The sequence below is a fragment of the Ovis aries genome, chromosome 21, assembly GCF_016772045.2.
Source record: "Ovis aries strain OAR_USU_Benz2616 breed Rambouillet chromosome 21, ARS-UI_Ramb_v3.0, whole genome shotgun sequence".
Lineage (NCBI taxonomy): Eukaryota > Metazoa > Chordata > Mammalia > Artiodactyla > Bovidae > Ovis > Ovis aries.
The window spans coordinates 5,766,826-5,793,463 of NC_056074.1; the positions used below are offsets into that span (position 1 = coordinate 5,766,826).

Here is a 26,638-nt window from a genome sequence, read left to right on the forward strand (position 1 = left end):
CTTTCGCTTTTCACTTTCATGCATTGGAGAAGGAAATGGCAACCCACTCCAGTGTTCTTGCCTTGAGAATCTCAGGGAAGGGGGAGCCTGGTGGGCTGCCATCTATGGGGTCGCACAGAGTCGAACACGATTGAAGTGACTTAGCAGCAGCAGCAGCAGCAGCAGCATGATGATGCTAAGTGATTCATTCTTTGATCAGCTTAGCAGTTTATTCAAGAATTTACTGAACTTTACCTTTAAGATAATTTTTCCCATTTACTTAGATATGATAATATTTGCTTAATTCTGATCACAAATAAATGTAGAATCTGAATTATTACTTCATTGTTTCAGATATTAATTCAGGTTTAATCTCTAGGAATAATCTTCCAATCTCCTCCCAGTGCACATAGGGACATACATGTGCCTGGACAAACCTTGCATGGACACATTGCTCTTCATGTTCATGTTGGCAGGGAGCCTGGAGGTACCCGAAGAGGTCCATGCACGTCCATCCGTATTTTTGCCCACAGCTACTATTTACAAAGACCAATGATGCTTGTTTTGCTGCCTCTTAGGCTTACTGTCTGCCTGATGCCATTGTTTAAAGAGGGGGCTCACAGTGTGTTCTCAGCTGGTAATCTGTCTGCAGCTGTTTCCCTAGGTGTCCTCAGCTATATCATTTAACATGTATCTTGTTTGTTCATAGACTACTTTTCTGACAGTGATGTGATCCAGTCTACTGTTTAACAGACATCATGAGACAGCCCTGTATCAGTGTCTAACCCTTGGAGTAGATATTCTTTTTGATATCTGTAGATTAAAAGAATAAAAATCATCCATTGATGCCACACACACCATATTAGCATGCAGACTCAAACAGATTGCTTTACCTGCTGACTTGGCGGCCTGGGTGACCTGATCCTCTGTGCCTCAGTTCCACCTGTGTGAAAAGAGGAAGATAAACATATTTACCATTCAAGCATAGTACAAAGATCAAATAAAGTAATGAAAAAATATTTTGAGCTGAGCTTGACACATAGTAAATACTGCATTTTAGCTGCAGTTGTTTAAAATTACATATAAAATTACCAAGATTTATATGTTTTCAAATACTGTAGGAAATAGATTGTTCATTTGTCTTGCAGTATAGCTTTGACATCAAGATGCTTTCATGAACCCACCCTTGTTAATATTTAGAGAAGTACAATTTGTTCAGGATTTCTAAAGTACTGCTAGATGCTGATGAGTTCAGTAGTTCAGACATGTCCAACTCTTTGCGACCCAATGGACTGCAGCATGCCAGGCTTCCTGTCCATCACCAACTCTCGGGTCCTACTCAAACTCATGTCCAATGAATCGGTGATTGAACCAACCATCTCATCCTCTGTTGTCCCCGTCTCTTCCTGCCTTCAATCTATCCCAACCTTAGGGTCTTTTCCCATGAGTCACTTCTTTGCATCAGCTCAGTTCAGTTCAGTTCAGACGCTCAGTCGTGTCCGACGCTTTGCGACCCCGTGAATTGCAGCATGCCAGACCTCCCTGTCCATCACCAACTCCTGGAGTTCACTCAGACTCACGTCCATCGAGTCAGTGATGCCATCCAGCCATCTCTTCCTCTGTCGTCCCCTTCTCCTCCTGCCCCCAATCCCTCCCAGCGTCAGAGTCTTTTCAAATGAGTCAACTCTTCGCATGAGGTGAACAAAGTACTGGAGTTTCAGCTTTAGCATCATTCCCTCCAAAGAAATCCCAGGGCTGATCTCCTTCAGAATGGACTTGTTGGATCTCCTTGCAGTCCAAGGGACTCTCAAGAGTCTTCTCCAACACCACAGTTCAAAAGCATCAGTTCTTCAGTGCTCAGCTTTTTTTATAGTCCAACTAGTGGAAAAACCATAGCTTTGACTAAACTACCTTTGTCAGCAAAGTAATGTCTTTGCTTTTTAATACGCTGTCTAGTTTGGTCATAGCTTTTCTTCTAAGGAGCAAGCATCTTTTAGTCATGGCTGCAGTCACCATCTGCAGTGATTTTGGATCCCCCCAAAAAAGTCTCACCCTGTTTCCATTGTTTCCCCATCTATTTGCCGTGAAGTGATGGGACTGGATGCCATGATCTTAGTTTTCTGAAAGTTGACTTTTGAGCCAACTTTTTCACTCTCCTCTTTCACTTTCATCAAGAGGCTATTTAGTTCTTCTTTGCTTTCTGCCATAAGGATGGTGTCATGTGCATATCTAAGGTTATTGATATTTCTCCCGGCAATCTTGATTCCAGCTTGTGTTTCATCCAGCCCTGCACCTCTCATGAGGTACTCTGCATATAAGTTAAATAAACAGGGTGACAATATACAGACCTGACATACTCCTTTCCAGATTTGGAATCAATCTGTTGTTCCATGTCCAGTTCTAACTGTTGCTTCTTCACCTGCATACATATTTCTCAGGAGGCAGGTCAGGTGGTTTGGTATTCCCATCTCTTTCAGAATTTTCCACAGTTTATTGTGATCCACACAGTCAAAGGCTTTTGAGTAGTTAATACAGCAGAAATAGATGTTTTTCTGGAACTCTCTTGCATTTTCTGTGATCCAGTGGATGTTGGCAATTTGATCTGTGGTTCCTCTGCCTTTTCTAAATCAAGCTAGAACATCTGGAATTTCACGGTTCATGTACTGTTGAAGCCTGGCTTGGAAAATTTTGAGAATTACTTTACTAGCATGTGCAATTATGTGGTGGTTTGAGCATTCTTTGGCATTGCCTTTGTTTGGGATTGGAATGAAAACTGACTTTTTCCAGTCCTGTGGCCACTCCTGATTTTTCCAGATTTCCTGGCATATTGAGTGCAGCACTTTCATAGTATCATCTTTTAGGATTCGAAATAGCTCCACTGGAATTCCATCACCTCCACTGGCTCTGTGAAGTAGCCATCATAGTCAACAAAAGAGTCCAAAATGCAGTACTTGGATGCAATCTCAAAAATGACAGGATGATCTCTGTTCATTTCGAACTAGTTCTTGAAATGTGTGTGTACATGTGTTTTCTAAGGGAAAGTCACTTTAAGAAAAAACATACATTACCTATGATGATGCTGGAGACCATTGTTCTAAAATATAACTGCTAATTAATCACATTCTTACATTCATGAACTCGAATTTGACCCATTGCCAAAGCTAGACACATCCATTCTCTTCAGAATGTCAGGGAAGACATTGCACCAAACCATGGAATATCACAATGAAAGTGAAAGTGAAGTTCACTCACTTGTGTTCAACTCTTTGCGACCCAATGGACTATACAGCCCATGAAATTCTCTAGGCCACAATACTGGAATGGTACCCTTTCCTTTCTCCCAGGGATCTTCCCAACAATATCACAGTAATGCAAGTCTAGGCCCCGACAGTAATGCTGAAGAAGTTGAAGTTGAACGGTTCTTTGAAGACCTACAAGACCTTCTAGAACTAACACCCAAAAAAGATGTCCTTTTCATGGTAGGGGACTGGAATGCAAAAGTAGGAAGTCAAGAGATACCTGGAGTAACAGGTAAATTTGTCCTTGGAATACAAAATGAAGCAGGTCAAAGGCTAACAGAGTTTTGCCAAGAGAATGAGCTGGTCATAGCAAACACTCTCTTCCAACAATACAAGAGAAGACCCTTCACATGGACATCATCAGATGGTCAACACCGAAATCAGATTGATTATATTCTTTGCAGCCAAAGATGGAGAAGCTCTATACAGTCAGAAAAAGCAAAACTGGGAGCTGACTGTGGCTCAAATCATGAATTCCTTATTGCCAATTTCAGACTTAAATTGAAGAAAGTAGGGAAAACCAGTAGACCATTCAGGTATAACCTAAATCAAATCCCTTCCTATTATACAGTGGAAGTGACAAACAGATTTAAGGGATTAAATTTGATAGACAGAGTGCCTGAAGAACTATGGATGGAAGTTCGTGACATTGTACAGAAGTCAAGGATCAAGACCATCCCTAAGAAAATGAAATGCAAAAAGGCAAAATGGTTGTCTGAGGAGGTCCTACAAATAGCTGAGAATAGAAGAGAAGCAAAAGGCAAAGGAGAAAAGGAAAGATATATCCATTTGAATGCAGAGTTCCAAAGAATAACAAGGAGAGATAAGAAACACTTCCTCATTGATCAGTGCAAAGAAATAGAGGAAAACAATAGAATGGGAAAGTCTAGAGATCTCTTCAAGAAAATTAAAGATCCCAAGGGAACATTTCATACAAAGATGGGCACAATAAAGGACAGAAACGGTATGGACCTGATAAAAGCAGGAGATATTAAGAAGAGGTGGCAAGAATACACAGAAGTATACAAAAAAAAAAAAAATCTTCATGACCCAGATAACCATGATGGTGTGATTATTCACGTAGAGCCAAACATCCTGGAATGCGAAGTCAAGTGGGCTTTAGGAAGCATCTCTACAAACAAAGCTAGTGGAGGTAATGGAATTCCAGTTGAGATACTGCTTGGCTGAACACTTAATGTCTTTATGAGCTTCTGTTTTCTAAACTATCAATGAAAACATGCTAATTAAAGTTTCTATGCCTGAATAATAATTAAATAAAAATTCTGTATTAAATATAATTCATTTATTTTAAGTTACAAAATATTAAGCATTTTCATCTTCCCATAGCTGATTAGATTTAATGTCTCCTTTGGCCGAATTCTAGCAGGTGCTGGAGGACACAGAAGGAACAGTATGATTCAGTTTGTGCTTTCCTAGGGAGTGTAGAGTTGGTCCAGATAAGGCCTAGGAATGAAAACTCTGGACATGTGAACAACACCCATGTAAAGAAGGTTGGGGTATGGAGTTCCCTGGTGGTCCAGTGGTTAAGAATCACCTTCCAACACAGGGGGTGCAGGTTTGATTCCTGGTTGGGGAACTAAGATCCTACATGCCTCCTGGCCAAACAACTAAAATGTAAAGAAGAAGCAAAATTGAAAGAAATTTAATAAAGACTTTTTAAAAAGTAAGAAGAATGTTGGGGTAGAAGATGAGGCAGTTGTGATAAGAGCCAATTGGTAAATACAAGTGGGCAGGGAATCTGTGTATGTCTCAGTTCAGTTCAGTCGCTTAGTTGTGTCCGACTCTTTGAGACCCCATGAATCGCAGCACGCCAGGCCTCCCTGTCTATCACCAATTCCCAGAGTTCACTCAGACTCATGTCCATCGAGTCTGTGATGCCATCCAGCCATCTCATCCTTTGCCATCCCCTTTTCCTCCTACCCTCTATCCCTCCCAGCATCAGTCTTTTCCAATGAGTCAACTCTTTGCATGCGTATAGTGTCGCTGTAATTTAAACATCTTATCAAGCGATACCTAATGAATAATAAAACATGGAAAGGGGTGTCCTTTATTTAGGAGAAATTAATCATAGAGAGAACTAACTAGTTCTTGAAATGTGTGTGTACATGTGTTTTCTAAGGGAAAGTCACTTTAAGAAAAAACACACATTACCTACGATGATGCTGGAGACCATTGTTCTAAAATATAACTGCTAATTAATCACATTCTTACATTCATGAACTCGAATTTGACCCATTGCCAAAGCTAGACACATCCATTCTCTTCAGAATGTCAGGGAAGACATTGCACCATGAAAATTCTCAGTGCAGGATAGATGTGTCAGACATAGATGAATGACAAGAAGGAAATGAATGCATACTTAATACAAAATAAATGTTGATTCATAGCTTAGAGGAAAGAAATGAAGATAATGAAGCTTAAGTTTGGTTGCTCATTTCTTAGCTGGCATCCCTGTTATTAACTTTAAGGATCTAGGTTTATAATGTATTTAGAATAGAGGCTAGGTGTAAATATTCTTATCCTTGCAAATGTAGCTGGGCATGTAGAATGGTTGAGGACACTAGGCAGAATTTTATTTGTAAATGACCTGCAGCCATTTTGACAAGTAGGCTAGCAAAACATATTTCAATGGCTCTGAAAGTTTAATCATAATATATATAAAAATATGGTGAAAAATAGGAATTAAATGTTGCATATCTCTATTTGGTTCTCATAAATATCAAATTCTCTGGATTGCTTAATGTCATAAGTGCTTAGAGAGGGGAATATTATTTATAACAAAATTCAAAGCTCTTTCTTTTTGGCATGGTTTGCCACCAAAGGACAACTTTGATTATTGGGACAATGAAAGCAATCTCCTAACCCAATGTCATTTCCAATGGGCTGCTTATAAATGGTTTAAATGGTGATATTGAGTAATAGAGCTAAATTGCAGGGCTTCAGGTGACCTTTCTGCCTGTCATCTATTCTCCAAGTTGCCTTCCTTTTTCTTCCCAAAGAAAGTTTTGAGTTCCTTTCTTCCAGAGACCCTCTCTCCCTCTTTAGTATTTTTGTTCAGTCTGCACATCTGTAATATTTTTGTCACCTGAACTCAGTTATGCTCATTCATAATAAAAATAACAACATTTAAAGCTTTCTACTTGCCAGGATTGTGTTATGAGCTTTATATGCATTATTTCATTTAATCTTTACCATCTCTCTATGAGGTAAGTAGGATCATTTCCCCAGTTATACAGATTTTACAGCTTAAGGGACTAAAATTTATAAGGGTTAAGTGATTTGCCCAAAGTCAACAGCAAACCTGGATCTCAAACCCAGGTCTCTCTGCCCCTAAATTATAACTAACTGTGTTATACTGCCTCTCATTTATTCAGCAGTTCATGTCTCCATTCTTCAAATATTTACTGAAAAATTACGTGCATCAGAAGCACTCAGAATTACTGAAAACACAAAAGTGATTAGGATGTAGTAAATAGTTCTGAGGAACCTGGAGTCCAGTGGGAGAAAAGCAGAATCAGAATTTAACAGGGAAATTAATGATAGCAATATGATAAGTCCTATAAATGATAGAGAAGTACACCAAATTCAATGAGAGAAGAGAAAATAAAGTACTTTCCTGTCTAGATAATTCATGTAAAGTTTAATTTTCCCTTTGAGTGAAATCTCGACGAGTGCTATGGAACCAGATGAAGAGGCTTTTTGGATTGAACAAAGAGCATAACGGCATATGGAACCATGAAAGTGGGTGGTTCATTGAGAGGTGATATTTCAGATTCAGTGGGGAGGTGATAAAGGATCAGTGCTTTCATATAGTAATGGAGAATAGCCGATAGATGTCTGAGAATTGAGCAGGCACGGTCAGCAGACTAGGATACAAAGAAGAGGTGGGAAGAGATGGAAAGGGTGAGGGAAGGAGGACTTCAGGGAAGGAATTCAAGCTTTTTCTCTTGCACCACATCCTGTCTTACTGTCCCTTTGACTAATGACAAGTGGCAGGTCTCTCTGAGCATGACTTTTCCCCTCTCTTTCTCATACAATACCGTCACTGTAGGAAAAACTCTGCTTCTCCTTTACTCTCACACACAGTACCTCTGACACCAGATGTGTGGGACTTTTTCCCATACCAACCAGTTCTTCCATATCAGCCTGGTGCCTGGCAATTCAGTTCATTTCTGACACTAACCAGAGTTGGTTGCAGAGCCCACAGATTAAGGGTTCAGTCCAGTAAGATTGCTCATCCCCATTTCAAATGCCAGTCACAAGTAATAAGTCCCCAGGTTACTCACATCTTCTGCCCAAATTAGCTGTAAAACAGGGTTCCCATGACCCCCTCCTTGGGGGTCCTTTGCTCACAGAACTCAGGGAAAGATGTATGGATTTACTGTGCAGTAAAGGATATGAAAAAGCAGGTGAAAAAGCCAGATGGAGATACGCAGCGAGTGAGTGAGGTCTGGGAGCATCCTGAGTATAGAGATTCTGCTCCCATAGAGTTGGGATGCATGCCCCCTTGGCATGGAGATGTGTTCACCAAGCTGGGCACTCTTTAAAACCCTCTTTGTGGAGGTTTTGTCACAGAGGCACGATCAGCTAGTAACTTCACGCCCAGCTCCTCTCCCCTCTCAGAGAATAGGGTGGAGCTGAAAGTTTTAAGTTTCTAATCCTGGCCTGGCGTTTCTGGTGACCAGCCACATTCTGGAGCCTACCAAGAGTTGTCTCCTTAGAGCTAGAGACGTTCCTAGAAGCAGGAAATAGAGCCAGGACATAGGAACTCTGTGTCAGATGCACCTATCATTGAGGAAATTACAAAGGTCTTAGGAGCCCTGTGTCAAGAATTAGAGTTAAAGACAGGTTCTAGGATAAAAGATTCTCCTGGTACCCAGAAGCACAAGAGTTTTAGGAGCTCTGTGTCAGGAACCAGGCTTAGATGTGTAAATGCTTATTAATATATAGATAGATTTATATGGAGATAGTGAAACAGATACTTAAGTACGTCCTTCTAATGTTGCTTTGAGGAGTGCACAGCACCTAGTGTAATTCTACTTTGTAAAACTTTATTCAATAAAATGACATAAAATACCTGACCTTTTGCAGATGTGAGTTCCCATCACTATCCTCATTCCCAGCTCTATTCTACCTTTTCCCAAATCTATGCCTCACCTCAGGGCAGAGGGAAGAGGTTCTACCCCACGGTCTGCTTTACTGTCTTCATTCCAGTCTAGGTCCTGCCAGAACTGACGTGCTTTGCCCAACAATGTTGGTTCTGGGTGATGAGAACTGTTTATAAAGTGATTAAAAAGGAAGACCACATCACATCTATTCATAATATGCTTCATAATATCCATAATATTAAAGGATTATTGTCTTTCATTTTCTCATCCTTAAACTTTGTTTTTTTTTCTTTTATATAGAAATGATATTCCAACACTTGACTGGCAGGAGATGTAAAAAAAAAAAAAAAGTGATTTTCTAGCTAGAATGTTCAGTTCAGTCGCTCAGTCATGTCCAACTCTGTAACCCCATGAATTGCAGCACGCCAGGCCTCCCTGTCCATCACCAACTCCTGGAGTTTACTCAAACTCATGTCCATTGAGTCGGTGATGCCATCCAGCCATCTCATCCTCTGTCGTCCCCTTCTCCTCCTGCCCCCAATCCCTCCCAGCATCAGAGTCTTTTCCAATGAGTCAACTCTTCGATGAGGTGGCCAAAATATTGGAATTTCTGCTTTAGCATGAGTCCTTCCAATGAACACCCAGGACTGATATCCTTTAGAATAGAATGGTTGGATCTCCTTGCAGTCCAAGGGACTCTCAAGAGTCTTCTCCAACACCACAGTTCAAAAGCATCAATTCTTCAGTGCTCAGCTTTCTTCACAGTCCAACTCTCACATCCATACATGACCACTGGAAAAACCATAGCCTTGACTAGACAGACCTTTGTTGGCAAAGTAATGTCTCTGCTGTTGAATATGCTATCTAGGTTGGTCATAACTTTCCTTCTAAGGAGTAAGCGTCTTTTAATTTCATGGCTACAGTCACCATCTGCAGTGATTTTGGAGCCCCCAAAAATAAAGTCTGACACTGCTTCCACTGTTTCCCCTACTATTTCCCATGAAATGATGGGACCAGATGCCATGATCTTCGTTTTCTGAATGTTGAGGTTTAAGCCAACTTTTTCACTCTCCTCTTTCACTTTCATCAAGAGACTTTTTAGTTCCTCTTCACTTTCTGCCATAAGGGTGGTGTCATCTACATATCTGAAGTTATTGATATTTTTAGAATGCAGCAATAAGGATTCTTAATTCTTGAATATTTTTAAATCTAGGTAAGCCCATTGTTGGACATAAGCTATCTCTAGATAGTAGATCCCAGCCCCTGGGCAAGGATTCACAAGTAAAAACGCTGCCATCAAGACTGCGAAAACACGTGGATCTCAAAAAAAAAAAAAAAAAAAAATCTACAAGAAGTGAGGCACTGCTGCAATTGTAAAGATTCCACTCAGACATTTGATAAGTCAAGGAACTCTATTCATGCAAGATGAATGGACAGGGAATAAGGATGCCTCAGTGTTGAGTGAGGGGAACTCATTCTAGACTACAGTCAGAACTGGTTCAAGGACAGAGCCAAGATGAGCTGTCGCTGGGAGGTCAGGCAGCTGAAATCTTGGAACAGGCTGAGGGAGTAAACACTTTCTGGGAGATGAATCACCCTGGAGTCTCTTTCTTGTGCCTGTGAGAGTTCTTTGCTTTTTTTGTTCTGCCTCATTCTGCGTTCCCAGCTGTCAGGCGTCTCCTCAGGCTTCAGTTGTTTTCAGGTTTTTGTTTGTTTTTAATAATTTGTGCGTTTGTTTGTGGTTGTGCTGGGCCTTCGTGGCTGCGCTGGCTTTTCTCCAGCTGTAGGAGCGGCGGTTGTGCTCTAGCTGCGGTGCGCTGGCTCCTCCCGGTGACGCTGTCTCGTTGCCAAGCTGGGGCCCTGGAGCCCCGGCTCCGTAGCTGCGGCGCTCGGGCGCAGGGCCTGGTTCTCTGTAGCTGCGGCGCTCTGGCCCAGGGCCTGGTTGCTTCACAGCGTATGGAATCTTCCCGGAACAGGGAACAAACCCTTGTCTACTGCATGTCCTGCATTCTCAGGCGGATTCTTTACCACTGCGGCACCTGGGAAGCCCTGTTTGTGTTTTACACAGAAATTGTCTATCAGTTGAGAGAGAAGGTGGCCTGAAGATCTTCCTTTGTTAAAAATCGTAGAATCCTATCTTTTAATACCCTTGGATGGAAACAGCCTCCCTTTTGCATACAGCGATAGTATCAGCTGCTCAGTCATGTCCCACTCATTGCGACTCCAAGGATTGTACCCACCAGGCTCCTTTGTCCATGAGATTCTCCAGGCAAGAATACTGGAGTGGATTGCCATTTCCTTCTCCAAAGGATCTTCCCGACCCAGGAACTGAACCTGGGTCTCCTGCAGTGCGGGCAGATTCTTTACCATCTGAGCCAACAGGGAATCCCTTTTTGCATAAGGTGATGTATATGTAGCTCCTCAACAGTATTGGCAGAGTTATCAGAGTTAAACCATGATTTTAGGACCAGTTTATGACCTATTTGTTGTTGTTCAGTCTCTGAGTTGTGTCCAACTCTTTGTGACTCCACGGACTGCAGCACGCCAGCATTCCCTATCCCAAACTGGAGTTTGCGCAAATTCATGTCCGTTGGGTCAATGATGCTATCTAACCATCTCATCCTCTGCTGCCCACTTCTTTTTTCCATAGGAGCCTACAGTGTAAATGAATAGTTTAAAAGCAGTTAAAAAACTAATCAGTTCTTAATGTTTATGGTCACATAATTTTGATAATATGCTTGTTTTATGGGAATTCCTTGCCAAATGTTTTTCTCCTTGGAGCCGTTAAATTAATTAATTTTTCTGTTTGGAAAACCTTGCTTGTATAATTCAGAACTCCAAGAAACAGATATCAATCAAAGCAATTTTTCAAAAAATGTTGCTTTTATTTATGCATGAGATTGCATTAGTATTCATCACTCATTAATTACAGAGATTTCTTAGCCCTCTACTGGTGGAATTTCCTTCCTTAAGCTGTTCCTAATATCTAACAATGTGGGTCACCACCCACCACCTCCTACCAAGCCTTCACTTAAATGTTAAGGGTCTGCCCAGGTCACCATATTTAAAATTCCCACCTGCACCAGTTCACTCTGTATACTTCTTACCTGCTTTACTAGCACCATCAATGTAACCTGGGCTATTGTTAGAAATACAGGTTCTCAGATTTCATCCCAGACTTATTGACCCAGGAAATCTGGGCGTGGAGTCCAGCACTCTATTTTAGCAAGCCCTTCAAAAATTTCTGATGCAGACTAACATTTGAGGACCATTAGAGAAAGATAGAAAGATTTCAAGGACTTTCTCAAATTTTTTACCTCCCTCCCTCCCACTTCTTGTTGTTTTTATTGATACGATTACTTCCTGGGAATGAATTACTTCCTCAAAAATGACACCTATCCTCTTCAGGGAAATAGTTAATCACATTCATCATTTCCCCAGAAAAAAATGGTTATATGAGGGATGGCTCCAAACTCTTCCATCCTGCAAAGCAGGATTTTCCAGGAGTTCCTCGACACAATGTGCCCTTTTCATATTTTATTTTGCCTTTATGTTCCCTGGGTCAGGAAGATTCCCTGGAGAAGGAAATGGTAACCCAATCCAGTATACTTGCCTGGAGAATTCCATGGACTGAGGAGCCTGGTGGGCCATAGTCCAGGGACTCTCAAAGAATCAAACATGACCAAGCAACTAACACTTTATGTCTTATCCCTAATCAAAATAATTTAAAATTGATTGTAATCATTAATATGCAATCATTAAGAAGATGAGCTTTGGAGTCGGTCTTACCAGAAATTTAATAATACTCTTTCTTTCTTTTTTTGTTTAAAAGTGTTATTAAGAAATATATTGATAGATAATTTTTTGAATTTCTAATTAAAACTTATTATTCTATACTAGAGTATAGCAGATTAATAGTGCTGTGAGAGTTTCGGGTGGCCAACAAAGGGAGTCAGCTGTACATCTACAAACTCGCCTTGCATCCAGGCTGCCACATAACATTGAGTAGAGTTCTCAGTGCTACACAGTATGTCCTTGTTGGTTATTTATTTTAAATATAGCAGTGTGTACATGTCCATCCCAAACTCCCTAATTATCCCTTAGCCTCAGCAACTTGATTCTGCTTCCGTTTTGTAAATAAGTTCATTTGAATCGTTTCTTTCTTAGATTCCACATATAAGGGACGTCATATAATATTTCTCTTTCTCTGTCTGACTTATTTCACACAATGTGACAATCTCTAGGTCCATTCACGTTGCTGCAAATGGCATTATTTAGTTTCTTTTTAGTGGCTGAGTAGTATTCCATTTTATACAAGTACCACGTATTCTTTATCCAGTCCTCTGTTGATGGACATTCAGGTTGCTTCCATGTCTTGGCTATTGTGAAGAATGAATGAACACTGGGGGACATGCATCCTTTCAGATTATGTCTTTTTCTAGATATATGCTCAGGAGTGAGATTGAGTGACAATCTTTCTTTTTAATAGATGTGTGGCCTTGAGGAAATTGCTCAAGATTTTTGAGTTTTGGTTCCCTCTGTAGTGAAAGGGAAACTATACCTTCCTGTGAGAGTTGTGATGTGGATTAGGAGTGAAGGCATATATAGAACATTTAGATAGTCCCTGAATTAAAGTAAGGGCTTCCCTCATAGCTCAGTTGGTAAAGAATCTGCCTGAAATACAGGAGACCCTGGTTCAATTCCTGGGTCAGGAAGATCCGCTAGAGAAGGGATAGGCTACCCACTCCAGTATTCTTGGGTTTCTCTTGTGGTTCAGCTGGAAAGAAACTGCCTGCAATGTGGGATACCTGGATTCGATCCCCGGTTGAGAAGATCTCCTGGAGAAGGGAAAGTCTACCCACTATGGTATTCTGGCCTGGAAAATAAATGTTCAGTGAGGAGTATCTATTATTATGATACCTTATTTTAGGTTTCAAGAGGTAAGGGTCTCAGATAGTTATTGACTTTTACTAAATTAGAATAACTTTTGAAGTAAAAGCTAATCAGATGAAGATAAAAAGAAAAATTATTTTCTAAAATGTACATTTGCATCAGCATTAAATGGATATAAATTATAGATTTTTATTATTAATGATAATATCTAATATTTATCACATGCTTACTATGTCCAGGCACCATGTTAAAACTTTTGTCAAGTATATTTACATTCAACTACATAAAACAAAAATATAGCTAAAATGATGAAGGCTTATTTTTCTCATGTGACAACATGTACCAAGATAACTGGTGGCTTAGGGAAATCCCTCATGGTCCATTGGTTAGGACCCCACATTCTCCCTGCTGAGGGCCGTTTCAGTCCCTGGTTGGGGAACTAAAATCCCAGAAGGATTCTGGCCCAGTGAGGCCAGAAAAGAAACAAAAAAATTGAGAAAAAAAAGATACTCACTGGCTTATATTGATTCAGAGTCAGCATATTACATCTCAGGTGACTGCAACTCCTGTCCCCTTTCCTTCTCCTGATTGTAAGATGCTTCATTCAGCTTCTGCCATCATGTTCTCTTTCCAGACAGAGAAAGACAAGCATGAAAGATACATGCAAGTTGAGTCAGTGTCCTCCTTTCCAAGGAACTTCTCAGCACCCCAGCTGCAAACATCTTACATCTTATCAACCTAAAGTGGGTCTTATGTCTTTGTAAGAAAAGGTGATAATTATTAATATAGTCATTTTTGTCTTAAGTGGATGCATTACGATAACACCACCACCAGTTGGGAATGAGGACAGGAAAATGGATAAAGGGCAGACAAGCAATGGTCTTTACCTTACCTGAATTACCCTATTTAAGCATTAAAATAATCAGTGAGGTATGTATTATTCATATCACCTTCTGTTTACAAAGAGTGTAATTGAGTTACCAAGTAATAGGTGACTTGCTGAAGGTTGCAGCTACTAGCTGGTGTAGCTATGGTTTAAACTTGATTTAGAGCCTACATTCTAATTTATTATATTGCTATATATTAAACAAGTTTTATTCACTTCCTTAAGTTTTTTTTTTAAAGTCTTTTAAGCTGCATTTTCCCTTCTATGCAGATTTTAAAAGACTAAGTTTTGCTGTTGAAATCTCTGTACTGAAAGAAATTGCTGTGAAAGTTTTGAGAACAGAGAATTTTACCCTGCGGTGAGCATTCTCCCTTCTTGTGAATGAGGTCGCAAGTGTATTAAGTCTCTAAAGTTAAAGGCAAGTGAATATGTGGAGCATATTTTATTCTTTCAGTACTTCTTTCAACCAAAAATTTTTGGTGCCTATTGTACACCAGCAACTGGAGATAACAACTGAGCTAACCTGTTTTAACACAGCATTCTGGTTTTCCTGGGTTTTTGAGTTAGTAGTAAATCCCAAGGAGGAAACATGCTGATTCCTAGACAATAAGGCTAGCTGTATTTATAAATATATGTTTTATTTTGTGGTGTTTTGTTGTTTTCAGAGCACTTTCATGTGCAGTACTTTGTTATACCTATTTATCCTACTTATATTGGGTTAGCCAAAATTTTGTTCAGGTTTTTCTGTAACAGCTTATAGAAAACCCCAAACATTTTGGCCAACCCAATAAAAGTTTCCTCCTGTTTATTGAAAGCTTCTACAATCAAAGAGTAAGCATAGAAGATAGAAAGATAGAAACTTATGGGACAGTGATTTTTTTTTTTTTCTGTGTGAAAAATGTTGCAGCTGGTAAATTGGGTCCCCCACTGAAATTCAAAATTTTGGGATTCTGTATTTCAGAATCATCTAAGGAAGAGAAAAATGATGGCAGAGGAAGATGAGCCAAATATTAAAACTTGTATACTCATAAAATATGATGATATTACAATTAATTCTCAAAGGCTGTCTAACTTTATAGGCTGAGATTTTATTGATGGTATTTCTGAATTCTTTCTTGGATTTTATTTTTAAATATAGTTCTATGTTCATTGTTTTGGTTTGGTTTTGTTTCAGAGTCTACAGGGATATATATAACATTACTTGCCTATCTTCCTTTTCACCCACATTTTTTTCTGTTGGTATTTAGTGCTCATTTTTCTACAACAGTTATTCTCTGCTCCTGGTAATGCTAATGTGAATTATGTTGGATTTTATTTGCATTCTCTATTAACCATTCAATTTTGGGGAAGATTCACATTCAGATAGCAGACATTACTCTCCAGTTCTTGAAAGAATTAATTCATCACTTTCTACAAAGTCTCAAAGAAGATTCACAGAATACAAAAGAAAACTAGATGGGAAATCCCACTTTATTATCAGTATTAATGGAGTTCTCTGGAAAGATGCACTGTGTGTGCTTAGTCACTTGGTCATGTTTGACACTTGTGACCCCACATACTGTAGCCTGCCAGGCTCCTCTGTCTATGGAATTCTCCAGGCAAGAATATTGGAGTGGGTATCCATTCCCTTCCCTACCCAGTGCTCAAACCCGTGTCTTCTGCATTGTGGGCAGATTCTTTATCATCTGAGCCACCAGGGAAGCACAAGAGCAATGCATCTCAGACATTAATGTGCTTACAAACCACCTGGGAGCCCTAATAAAACACAGATTCTGATTCAGTAAGACTGAAGTTGGGTCTGAGTCTCTTTCTACCAAGTTCTTATGTAGAATTGATACTTTTGGCCCACACTTTCAATGGAAACATACCATGTATTAGTCAAAGGCTAATGAAGGGCTTTTCATTCCTTTCAAGATCAAATTTTATCATAGCTGTGACCAGGGAAGAGGGAAGTGCTCTGCTTACTGAACAGAAAAGAAGAGAGGAGAATAAGGAAGCCTCTCTTCTGGTGGTCACCTGTCTTTGATAGCAAAGGAAAATGTGAAAGCCCTCTCCACCCAGCTGAGTTATCAGTGATTACTAACACCATATCTGCAATAGTGTTTTTCTTTAAAGTCTGTTTCATTTGAACTAAATGTTAATTACAAATATTTTGCTTTTGAATACATTTCCCTCTTATGTCTTTATTCTTTAACTTTCAACATTTGGTACCCTTATGTTTTAGGTGAATCTCTTGAAAGATCCATTACTCTCTTTTATTGTCTTCTTCTAGACTGACAGTAGTTTACTGAACTTGAGATTTTAGTTAATTTACTTTGAATTACATTTTATAGCATTATTTTATAATGATTATTTGTCCCATATTTTCTGTTCTACTCTCTCTTTTTTTTTTTTTTTTTGGCTATGAAGACAACATGTATAATAATGATAGAAATCATGGTCTACGTCTTAACTGGATTGAGCTTTCTACACTAATAGAAAAGAAGTGGCAAAGCCAAATACAGCACAAATAAATTCGAGGTTTAAAAGTTTATTCAAACTAAAATTAGCCAGCAACTAAGATAAAGCCCTGCTGTACACCTTGCTTTCAGCAGAAAGATAAAGTTGCCATATGGAAAAAAGCGAAGAGCTAGAAAAGGATGGGATGATTTGTTTGAGAAAAAGAAATTGTGAAATATTTGAGCCTAAAGGCATGTAAGTGGACAGAAAAGTAAAAAGATTCACTATCATCTTAATAGATAACAGTTCATATTAAATATAAATTTTAAAACAGCACTCTTTGTTGGAAAGGCTGATGTAGTATTCAAGTCTAAAGATCTAAATTCAATCTTAAAGTGTTGATTTTAACGGAATGTCTTCTTTCCAAAAGGTTTCAGAAGTAATTTTATTTTAATATGGCTTGCAGCTGGGTTTAAATATACATTGGACTGGGGTGTGAAATTTTGTTAGGTGCTTTACTTGAAACTGTCAGCTTATAATTCATGCTTCCAGGTAACTGCCTAGTGTGTGGACAGTTTGAAGAGTTTGGTAGCTTTTATTTTATATTATTGAAACTGATTTCCTCATATTAATAAGCATTTCAAGTCACATATTAGCAGATCAAGACTATATTAGCCAGTACAAAAAACAAAGAGCAAAAATAAAAATTCTCCTTAACTTTCTACAAGAAGTAAGTCTTATCAGCAGGGATCCAGCTATATGTTTTTGTCTCTTCATGCATGCTAAGTCACTTCAGGCCTGTCCGACTCTTTGTAACCCCATGGAGTGTAGCCTCCCAGACTCCTCTGTTCGTAGCATTCTCCAGGCAAGAATACTGGAGTGGGTTGCCATGCCCTCCTCCAGGGGATCTTCCCAACCCAGGGATCCAACCCACATCTCTTATGTCTCCTGCATTGGCAGGCATGTTCTAGACCACCAACGCCATCTGGGAGGCTCCTTATGTATATGTATGTGTGAATTTAAGAGTAAAAAATAAACATTATATAACATACTTTATGTTCAATAATAATCTGGCCAGTATATAGAAAGCCTACAAATCTAAGCACACACACATTAATAACATTAATACATGTTTGATATCAGTCAGTCAGTTCAGTCGCTCAGTTGTGTCCGACTCTTTGTGACCCCATGAATCGCAGTATGCCAGGCCTCCCTGTCCATCACCATGGTAGGAGATAAAAATAATTGCTTATGGTCATAAGCCACAAAGAATTTCCTATCTAGATGAATAAGTGAAGTGAATGCTGTAACTCATAGCTTATCCCTCAAAGGTTAGGCCATACATGTGGTGGACAAGAGCTAATGTGTGGGTTCTGAATCGGGTTGGAGGGCAAGTCAGAGATTCCTACAAATGGCCCAGACTCCTCAAGTAAAACATCTTCAGTGAATATAAGTAGAGATTAGATAGTTGGCTCTGTAGAAGGAGGTAGTGAAGACAATTGACTTATTTTGTCCTTGATTCTGAGAGGAACTGGAAAACAAATCTCCCCTGATACTTAATAAACACAAGCTCCATCTCACTTGGGTTAGAACAGTGAGTTCATAATACGTGCATAGCCCAATGAAAACAGAGACAAAAATTTAGTTTACACTGATTCCAGATTTATGGCATCCTCTTGTGGTCTGGAAGAGGAAAATGAAAATCCTCTTTTGGGGGGATACATTTTAATCCTCAAAGGATTCCTATACATGAGGCACCAAAGAGCTCATATTTTTATTTTATTTTTATTTTTATTTTTTTTAATTTTAAAATCTTTAATTCTTACATGAGTTCCCAAACATGAACCCCCCTCCCACCTCCCTCCCCATAACGTCTCTGTGGGTCATCCCCATGCACCAGCCCCAAGCATGCTGTATCCTGCGTCAGACATAGACTGGCGATTCAATTCTTACATGATAGTATACATGTTAGAATGCCATTCTCCCAAATCATCCCACCCTCTCCCTCTCCCTCTGAGTCCAAAAGTCCGTTATACACATCTGTGTCTTTTTTCCTGTCTTCCTATACATGAGGCACCAAAGAGCTCATATTTTTAGAAAATGTGGAAACAAATCACCACGGGTACTTGATAGTAAAGTTGTATATTTAAAAAGTATGAAGCAAATGTTTAATATGTCCAAAGAATAAAAAAGTATTCAAAGAATAATTGAGGGGCACAATTCTTCCTCTGCTAACCTACTGTGTTCCCCCTTTGCCTGGGAAAGTAATAAAGCCACTCTTTCTCCTCCGTAAAAAATAAAATAAACTAATGATTGAGACAAAGGACAATCACATTTCTCAAGACATTTTTGAAAAAGAGCCAGTGGAACTTCTAGAAGTGAGAGATAACAGTATCACACACTTGAGCAGTTTATCGCAGCCATGGAGAATTGGTGAATCGAACTGAAATAATTATCCAGAATGCAGCACACAGAGACAAAGATATGGGGAATATGAAAGAAAGGTTGAGATGTGGGAGGTGGAGTGAGAAGCTCACTTTACATTAGAGGTTTAAAAGATAAAAAAGAGATAGTGAAAGGAGATGTAATATTTTAAGAAATATTAGTTCAAATTTGGGGCTATCAAAAAATCCCAAGCAACATAATAAAAATAAATTCACTCTAGGAAAAGTCATTATTTACTTACAGAAAAGTAAAAGCAGAGGCCAACACTTAACATAAAAGTAATCAAGAAAAGAAAGGAGAGGAGAAACCAAAAGTTAGACAAACAGTTCAAGGGGGTAGTGTGGCGGGTAATGCAATATCGTTGAACCAAATTCAACAGTTCAAAGGGAGAGACTGTCTGACTGAAATGAGAAAATGAAAGGGGCCGATAAGCTGTTTGCAAGAGCTCCACTCAGAATATGAAGATAAAGACAGGCTGAAAAGCTGAAGAAGGTGAAGAATACAGCAGAGACATTCTAACCAAAGAAATGATGTTTCAGATAGAGTAGACTTTAAGGTAAAAATGTTCTCAGGCATAAAGAGAGCTAATATTCGATAGAAAAAGGTTCAGTTGATTGTTTCTCTGGTTGAAAGAATTAGAATAAAGTGTCTTTTAGGAAAATAGCTTGGTGTGTTGGATTTCATAAACAGAGAATGGAGTTTATTCTGGTGGTAGATGTAAACTGCTTATGAAGTGTATGCCCTTGAGGAAATATTTAAACTTCTAGAACCTCAGCTTCCTACTCAGTGAAGTAGAATAATACCATTTAACTCCTCTTTAATAATCACAAATAATTCACCTAAGGCAGGCAGCACTGTGCCAGTTACATAGCTTTACTGATGTCAGGAAAGTCAAGGAAAAGGCTGTTGGTTTTACACTGCAGTATCTTTACATAAGCAGAAAGATTAGGCCTATACATTTATTTTGGTTAGAAGAAAAAGCCTTGGGATGTCTAATTTACTTCGAAGATCAGTTCAGTTCAGTTCAGTTGCTCAGTCGTGTCCAACTCTTTGCGACCCCATGAATAGAGCACGCCAGGCCTCCCTATCCATCACCAACTCCTGGAGTTTACCCAAACTCATGCCCATCAAGTCGATGATGCCATCCAGCCATCTCATACTCTGTCGTCCCCTTCTCCTCCTGCCCCAATGCCTCCCAGCATCAGGGTCTTTTCCAATGAGTCAACTCTTCATTTTCCAGTGAGTCAACTCTTCACATGAGGTGGCCAAAGTATTGGAGTTTCAGCTTCAGCATCAGTCCTTCCAATGAACACCCAGGACTGGTCTCCTTTAGGATGGACTGGTTGGATCTCCTTGCAGTCTAAGGAACTCTCAAGAGTCTTCTCCAACACCACGGTTCAAAAGCATCAGTTCTTTGGCACTCAGCTTTCTTCACACAGTCCAACTCTCACATCCATACATGACCACTGTAAACAACATAGCCTTGACTAGTCGGACCTTTGTTGGGAAAGTAATGTCTCTGCTCTTGAATATTCTATCTAGGTTGGTCATAACTTTCCTTCCAAAGAGTAATTAAAAGTCTTTTAATTTCATGGCTGCAGTCACCATCTGCAGTGGTTTTGGAGCCCCCCAAAATAAAGTCTGACACTGTTTCCACTGTTTCCCCATCTATTTCCCATGAAGTGATGGGACCGAATGCCATGATCTTAGTTTTCTGAATGCTGAGCTTTAAGCCAACTTTTACACTCTCCTCTTTCACTTCCATCAAGAGGCTTTTTAGTTCCTCTTCACTTTCTGCCATAAGGGTGGTGTCATCTGCATATCTGAGGTTATTGATATTTCTCCCTGCAATCTTGATTCTAGCTTGTGTTTCTTCCAGCTCAGCATTTCTCCTGATATACTCTGCATATAAGTTAAATACTCAGGGTGACTTCAAAGATAGCTATTCTCTTATAGAAACCTCACTGTCCCAGAGGCTTGTTATACTCTGAAATTTCATTAAAAAATAACATTTCCTTTGACAACAACTGAAAGAGAATATATGGAGGAATGCCCATTTTTGCCAAACTCAGGATTGATCTGAGATCAAACCGAAGCTTGATAGTGATGTGTTTCATAATCTTCAAGGTGCTGTAAGGTTGTTCAGTGTTATTATCTACCTAATGCCTATTCAGAAAAAATATATATTTACTTTCACCCTTATTATACTGTCCTCTCAGCCTTCTCTTTGGGCACAGCTAATAGTCACAAAGTCTTTTATGTTTTAGGCTAGCACATCACATAAAATATCTTTATTGAATATATTTTCAGTATTCAATCTGTTCTCTAATGTGAAATTTTAGTTACTAAGAAACTTGCACATTTCAAAAAGTGCAATTAAACAGTAATTTTATGTTCACAGAGAAACTGGGGAAAGCGCATTTCAGAATCATAACAACAAAACTATTCAGCGTCCCCACCCCCATCCTCATCCCTTGCTGGAATTTCCATAGTAATAGATTTTTTCTTTTTTTAAACTTGTAAGTGCATGGCTATAAAACTTAAACACCCCTGAACAATTCCAAAATTCGACCCCAGATCACTTTTGCTGAGAAAAACAGACTCCTTTTCATATCCCTGTGAAGACTGGTGTCAACTGGGGAAAAAAACAAAAATCATACAACATAAGAGCTGGGAATTGAGTTAATTCAGTACCTTAGTGAGGAAAGTAGCCCAGCAGATAGCCTTTTAGGTAGCTTTGAGAAACTATTTCAACGAGCTAGGGGTGGAGGCCAGCATACATGTGATTTTGATGAAGAGGTCGGTGTAATCGAGCACACATCTCAGTAGAAGCTTGCCATTAGGCCTGAGGAACAGATACACCAATGAATGATTTTAGTGCTTTTTTCTAGTGTAGGAAGATGCAAGAATCCAGGTTCATAAAAATTTCTCCTGAAATATTTCTACCTATCTATGAAGGATTTTTTTTCTTTTTGCCTGTTTTCCCAGAGCACAGTGCACCTCATCTTTTCTTGACCCTGAGCTCCTTTCAGGGTGTACCATCATCAGCAACTGCAGTGGCTAATGGCTTAGTTCTTGGAGAACTGGATGCTGGGCAACACCCTTTACTTCACACACTCATTGAGAGAGTGTCTGTATGTTTTTTCACATTTATCCCCTGCCTGATGGAGCACAGGCTGCTCAAACAAAGCAGCTGGGTGGCAGTGGTACGCCTCCGTTTCTCCTTGGACACAGGCAGGGTTAGTTCCAAAAAATTCTCACGTATAACCCATGACTGTCACTGAAGCACCTCTTATTTCCGAGCGGATAGTTGTATTTAGGTCTGAGTTGCACAACCTACAGGTTCTCTTTACAAGCTGGATACGGTCCATCTTTCTTCACTTTTTCCTCTTCCTCACACCCTATCCCCCATCCCCACCCCAATGTTCCATCTAGGAGGCATGAAACTTCAGACTGGTCATGGCCCCCATGTCGTCTCCAGGGCCTCATTTATTGAATGGAGATAATAATACTCTACTCACATCACAAAATGTTACAGGTATAGCATTATATGTGAAAAGTACAAAGCAGAATGTGTGCAATATGGCTATATAACACGCTTCTAAAATTGTGCTGTATTTCATACTTGTGTATGTTTTTGTCTCAACCACTTCCCTCTTTATAACCTTCTTAAAGACTGAAGTTGTGATTACTCAGTTCCTAATCTGTTTCTGTTTTTTCTCCTTTTTTTTTCTTTCTTTTTTTTTTTTTTTTTGCTGCAACAGATAGTACTGTGTCTTACTCAGAGTAAACTTTCCATTATTATATGTTGAATTACGAAAGAGCACATTAACTTCCCCCGATTTATTTAATCTCCTTCAGATCAAGTTTCTACGTGCATCTCTCATCTCACACTAAACTTAGTTCATTTCTTGTGTTGATGCTGGACTCTCCTAGGGCTTGATGGTACTCTGGAGGCACTCGCGGATGCCATTAAATTAAAGCATGTCTGATATTTGCGGCCCTGTACAGTTCTTAGTAGGCTATTTCTGTGTCACATCTAATTGGTACTGGTTTGTTTTCTTTTTTTTGGATGAAGAAAATCAGAGTTAGGATAAGTAACTTGCCTGTGATCCCAATGCTAGTGAATGACTAGAACCCCACATTCTTGTCTTCTTGCCCAAAGTTATTTCAGAATATCAGAGAGTAGTTATTTAGGGTGTGGGGAGGGTGTGTGTGTGGGCTGGAAAGCAGATAAGTAGGAAAGAGGTAACTTCATGATTCCTTACTCAGTTCTTTGTTTGTCAAATAAAATGTCCTTTGTTATACCTTTTAAGAAGTGTTGAGAATGAAAAATAATTTTTCTTTACTTTTCTAAGTTCTTTGCTGAAACCCCCCACAGTAATGAGAGAGATTAACAATATTAATAATAAAGATATTTATATCATTAGACTGACTACACAAATTTGCTTTTTTGGACAATTAGTATTTTTTTAAGAAAGTTGTTTTTAGTAAGAAAGAAGCTTTAAAATGGCAGTGTTTTATATATATGTGGCTTTTTAAACATAAAGGTGTCTAGAACTAAGCAGTCCATAGAGGGTATGGCAATTTTACAGTCATCGAAGATAAGTGTTTAGGCCATCAAGTCAACACGTATTCAGGTACCAAGAAGGAGGGAAGAAGGGGACAGGGATAAAGAGATGCAACTTTGAACCAAGACAGCTTCCTTCAAGGAACCTTCCAATTTTCCTTTGTTTTGTATCTGCAGATACCTCTTTTTATTGTTACACTAAAATCCATTTATAGAAATTTTGCTTAACTGGTTTATAGGTCTTAGTTACAAGGTTATACTTTCATCAAGGAACACAGCAGTTATTTTATTGAAATTGAAATTGCCACCTGGACATTTCGATAGAAAAAAAAAAGGAGGGATGGAGTGATTGGTATTCTTTTAACTTTTTATTTTTATTGGAGTATAGCTGATTAACAACCTTGTGATAGTTTCAGATGGAGAGTAAAGGAACTCAGCCATGCGTGTAGATGTATCCGCTGTCTCCCAAACCCCCCTCCCATCCAGCTGCCACATAACATGAGCAGAGTTCACTGTGCTTCACAGAAGGTCCTTGTTGGTTATCCATTTTAAATATAGCAGTGTATACATGTTGTTTTCAAACTCCCTAACTATCCCTTCCCCTTGTTCTTCCCCTCTGGCAACCATAAGCTCATTCTTTAAGTCTGTTTTATAAATAAGTTCATTTGTATCATTTCTTTTTAGATTCCACATATAGGGATGTTATACAATATTTCTCTTTCTCTGTCTGACTTACTTCACTCAGTATGACAGTCTGTAGGTCCATCTGCTGCTGCTGCTGCTGCTGCTGCTAAGTTGCTCCAGTCGTGTCTGACTCTGTGCAACCCCTTAGGTGGCAGCCCACCAGACTCCTCCATCCCTGGGATTCTCCAGGCAAGAATACTGGAGTGGGTTGCCATTTCCTTCTCCAATGCATGCATGCACGCTAAGTCGCTTCAGTGGGTTCTGACTCCATGCGACCCTATGGACAGCAGCCCACCAGGCTCCTCTGTCCACAGAGTTCTCTAGGCAGGAATACTGTGTTGCTGCAAATGGCATTTCATTGTTTTTAACGGCTGGGTAATATTCCATTGTATGTATGTACTGTATCTTCCTTATCCATTCCTCTGTCAGTAGACACTTAGATTGCTTCCATGTCTTGGCTACTATAAACAGTGTTGTGGATTTTCTAATTGCATTTCCATTTAAATCACATTAGGCTGAACATAGTCATGCAGCCAAAATTGATGGAAGTCAGTCCTGGACGTGTAATATTTTAGCTGAGCACTTTGTTTCCCTGAAAAACATTAATATTTTGTTACTAAGCAATAATAACACCTAAATGTCCATCAACGGATAAATGGATAAAGAAGATGTGGTGTATATATATTAATATTTTATATAATTACATATATACATATACAATGGAATGCTAGTCAGCCATAAAAGAATGAAATCATGCCATTTATAGCCAAGTGTATGGACCTAGAGATTATCATGCTAAAGCGAAATGAGAAAGACAAATATTATATAATAATGCTTAGATGTGGAATCTAAAAAAAATGATACAAATGAACTTCTTTACAAAACAGAAATAGACTCACAGGCATAAAAAACAAATGTATGATTACCAAAGATGGGCGAGGAGATACAAATTAGGAATTTAGAATAATACATACACACTACTGTATATAAAATAGCCAACAAGGATCTATACTGTATAGCCCAGGGAACTCTAATCAGTATTCTACAATAACCTATAAAGGGAAATAATCTGAAAAAGAATAGATATGTGTATATGTATAACTGAACCACTGCTATACACACAAACACACAAACTAACAGAACATTGTAAATCAACTGTATGTCAACTTAAAAAAATAAGAAAGAATGGAAGGATGAATATTGAGTGACTAGTTAACAAGTTTCATCATAGTTAAGCAGGATTTCATACACATAGACATACACATGTGCGTGCACACACACACACACTCACACACACACACTCACACACACACATATATATCTGAATATACAAAGTAATGAGAGATTCCTTTGAGATTGTTGTAGGCTTTGTACTAATAAACCTAGCCAGAGCAAGAAGAGGAACAGGGTCAGCTTCTTTTCTGTTTACATGGTAAAGGTTTCAAGAAATATTTTTGCTACAGACTTTACCATGGAGAATAGCATTATTGAATTTAGACACAATAAAACAAGATATTTTAATTTAGTCCAGTATATAGTAATAAAATAAATCAAAGCTTTAACTCGTCCTTGGCTCACCATCATGGTCCTATCTACATTTCCCTTCACCTTAAGTAATATTTCCCTCAAAACAGGAATACTTTGAAACCAGTGTACTTGTTTTTATATTGGTAGTTCATAAACAACACTTTTTGTTCCTTCAGACCTATCACTATGGGAAACAATGAAATGAGGCCTGGGCTATCACGAAGCTTAAACACTAGATTTAGCATACTTGCCGCATATTATAGAAACTTAATTTAACTCATTTTCATTTTTTTCCACCCTTGTCTGCCTTCTCCACAGGCTATATATTGATGGTCCCTTTGGAAGTCCATTTGAAGAATCACTGAACTATGAGGTTAGCCTCTGCGTGGCTGGAGGCATTGGAGTCACTCCGTTTGCGTCAATCCTCAACACTCTGCTGTATGTCATTTTGATCCATTATATTAGTCCACATAGAGAGCTGTCTATTTCAGACATCTCTTTTAGTAAGAAGTAATTCCTTACAGAATTCTTCTACTTGTTCAAAACATTCTATTTGCCGAGTGATAAGGGGAATAAAAGAGTGCTTCTCAATATGTGGCCTATGGTTTTCAGCATGTTCTCTTGTAAAATAACATCACAATTATGCCTTACTCTGTCCTTTTCCTCTATTAAAGTAATTCCACTGGCCCCTATTTCTCTGCTTTCTCATCAGGGGTAAGTTGCATTACTAATTTATTTAGTCAACAAATATTTTTGACCATTTATGTGCGATTGATCTTATAGTTAC

The 26,638-nt window shown here is 39.0% G+C and overlaps 1 protein-coding gene across 3 annotated transcripts in view; it reads left to right on the forward strand.

Annotated features, from left to right (window-relative positions):
• Nucleotides 1-26,638, forward strand: part of NOX4 (NADPH oxidase 4) — a 185,104-nt gene that overhangs the window by 129,715 nt on the left and 28,751 nt on the right. For all 3 annotated transcript variants that reach the window (XM_060404224.1, XM_012101598.4, XM_027959403.3), the window contains one exon: nucleotides 26,170-26,289. In XM_060404224.1, coding sequence (XP_060260207.1) covers nucleotides 26,170-26,289 — 120 coding nt within the window. The remainder of the gene's footprint in view (nucleotides 1-26,169; nucleotides 26,290-26,638) is intronic.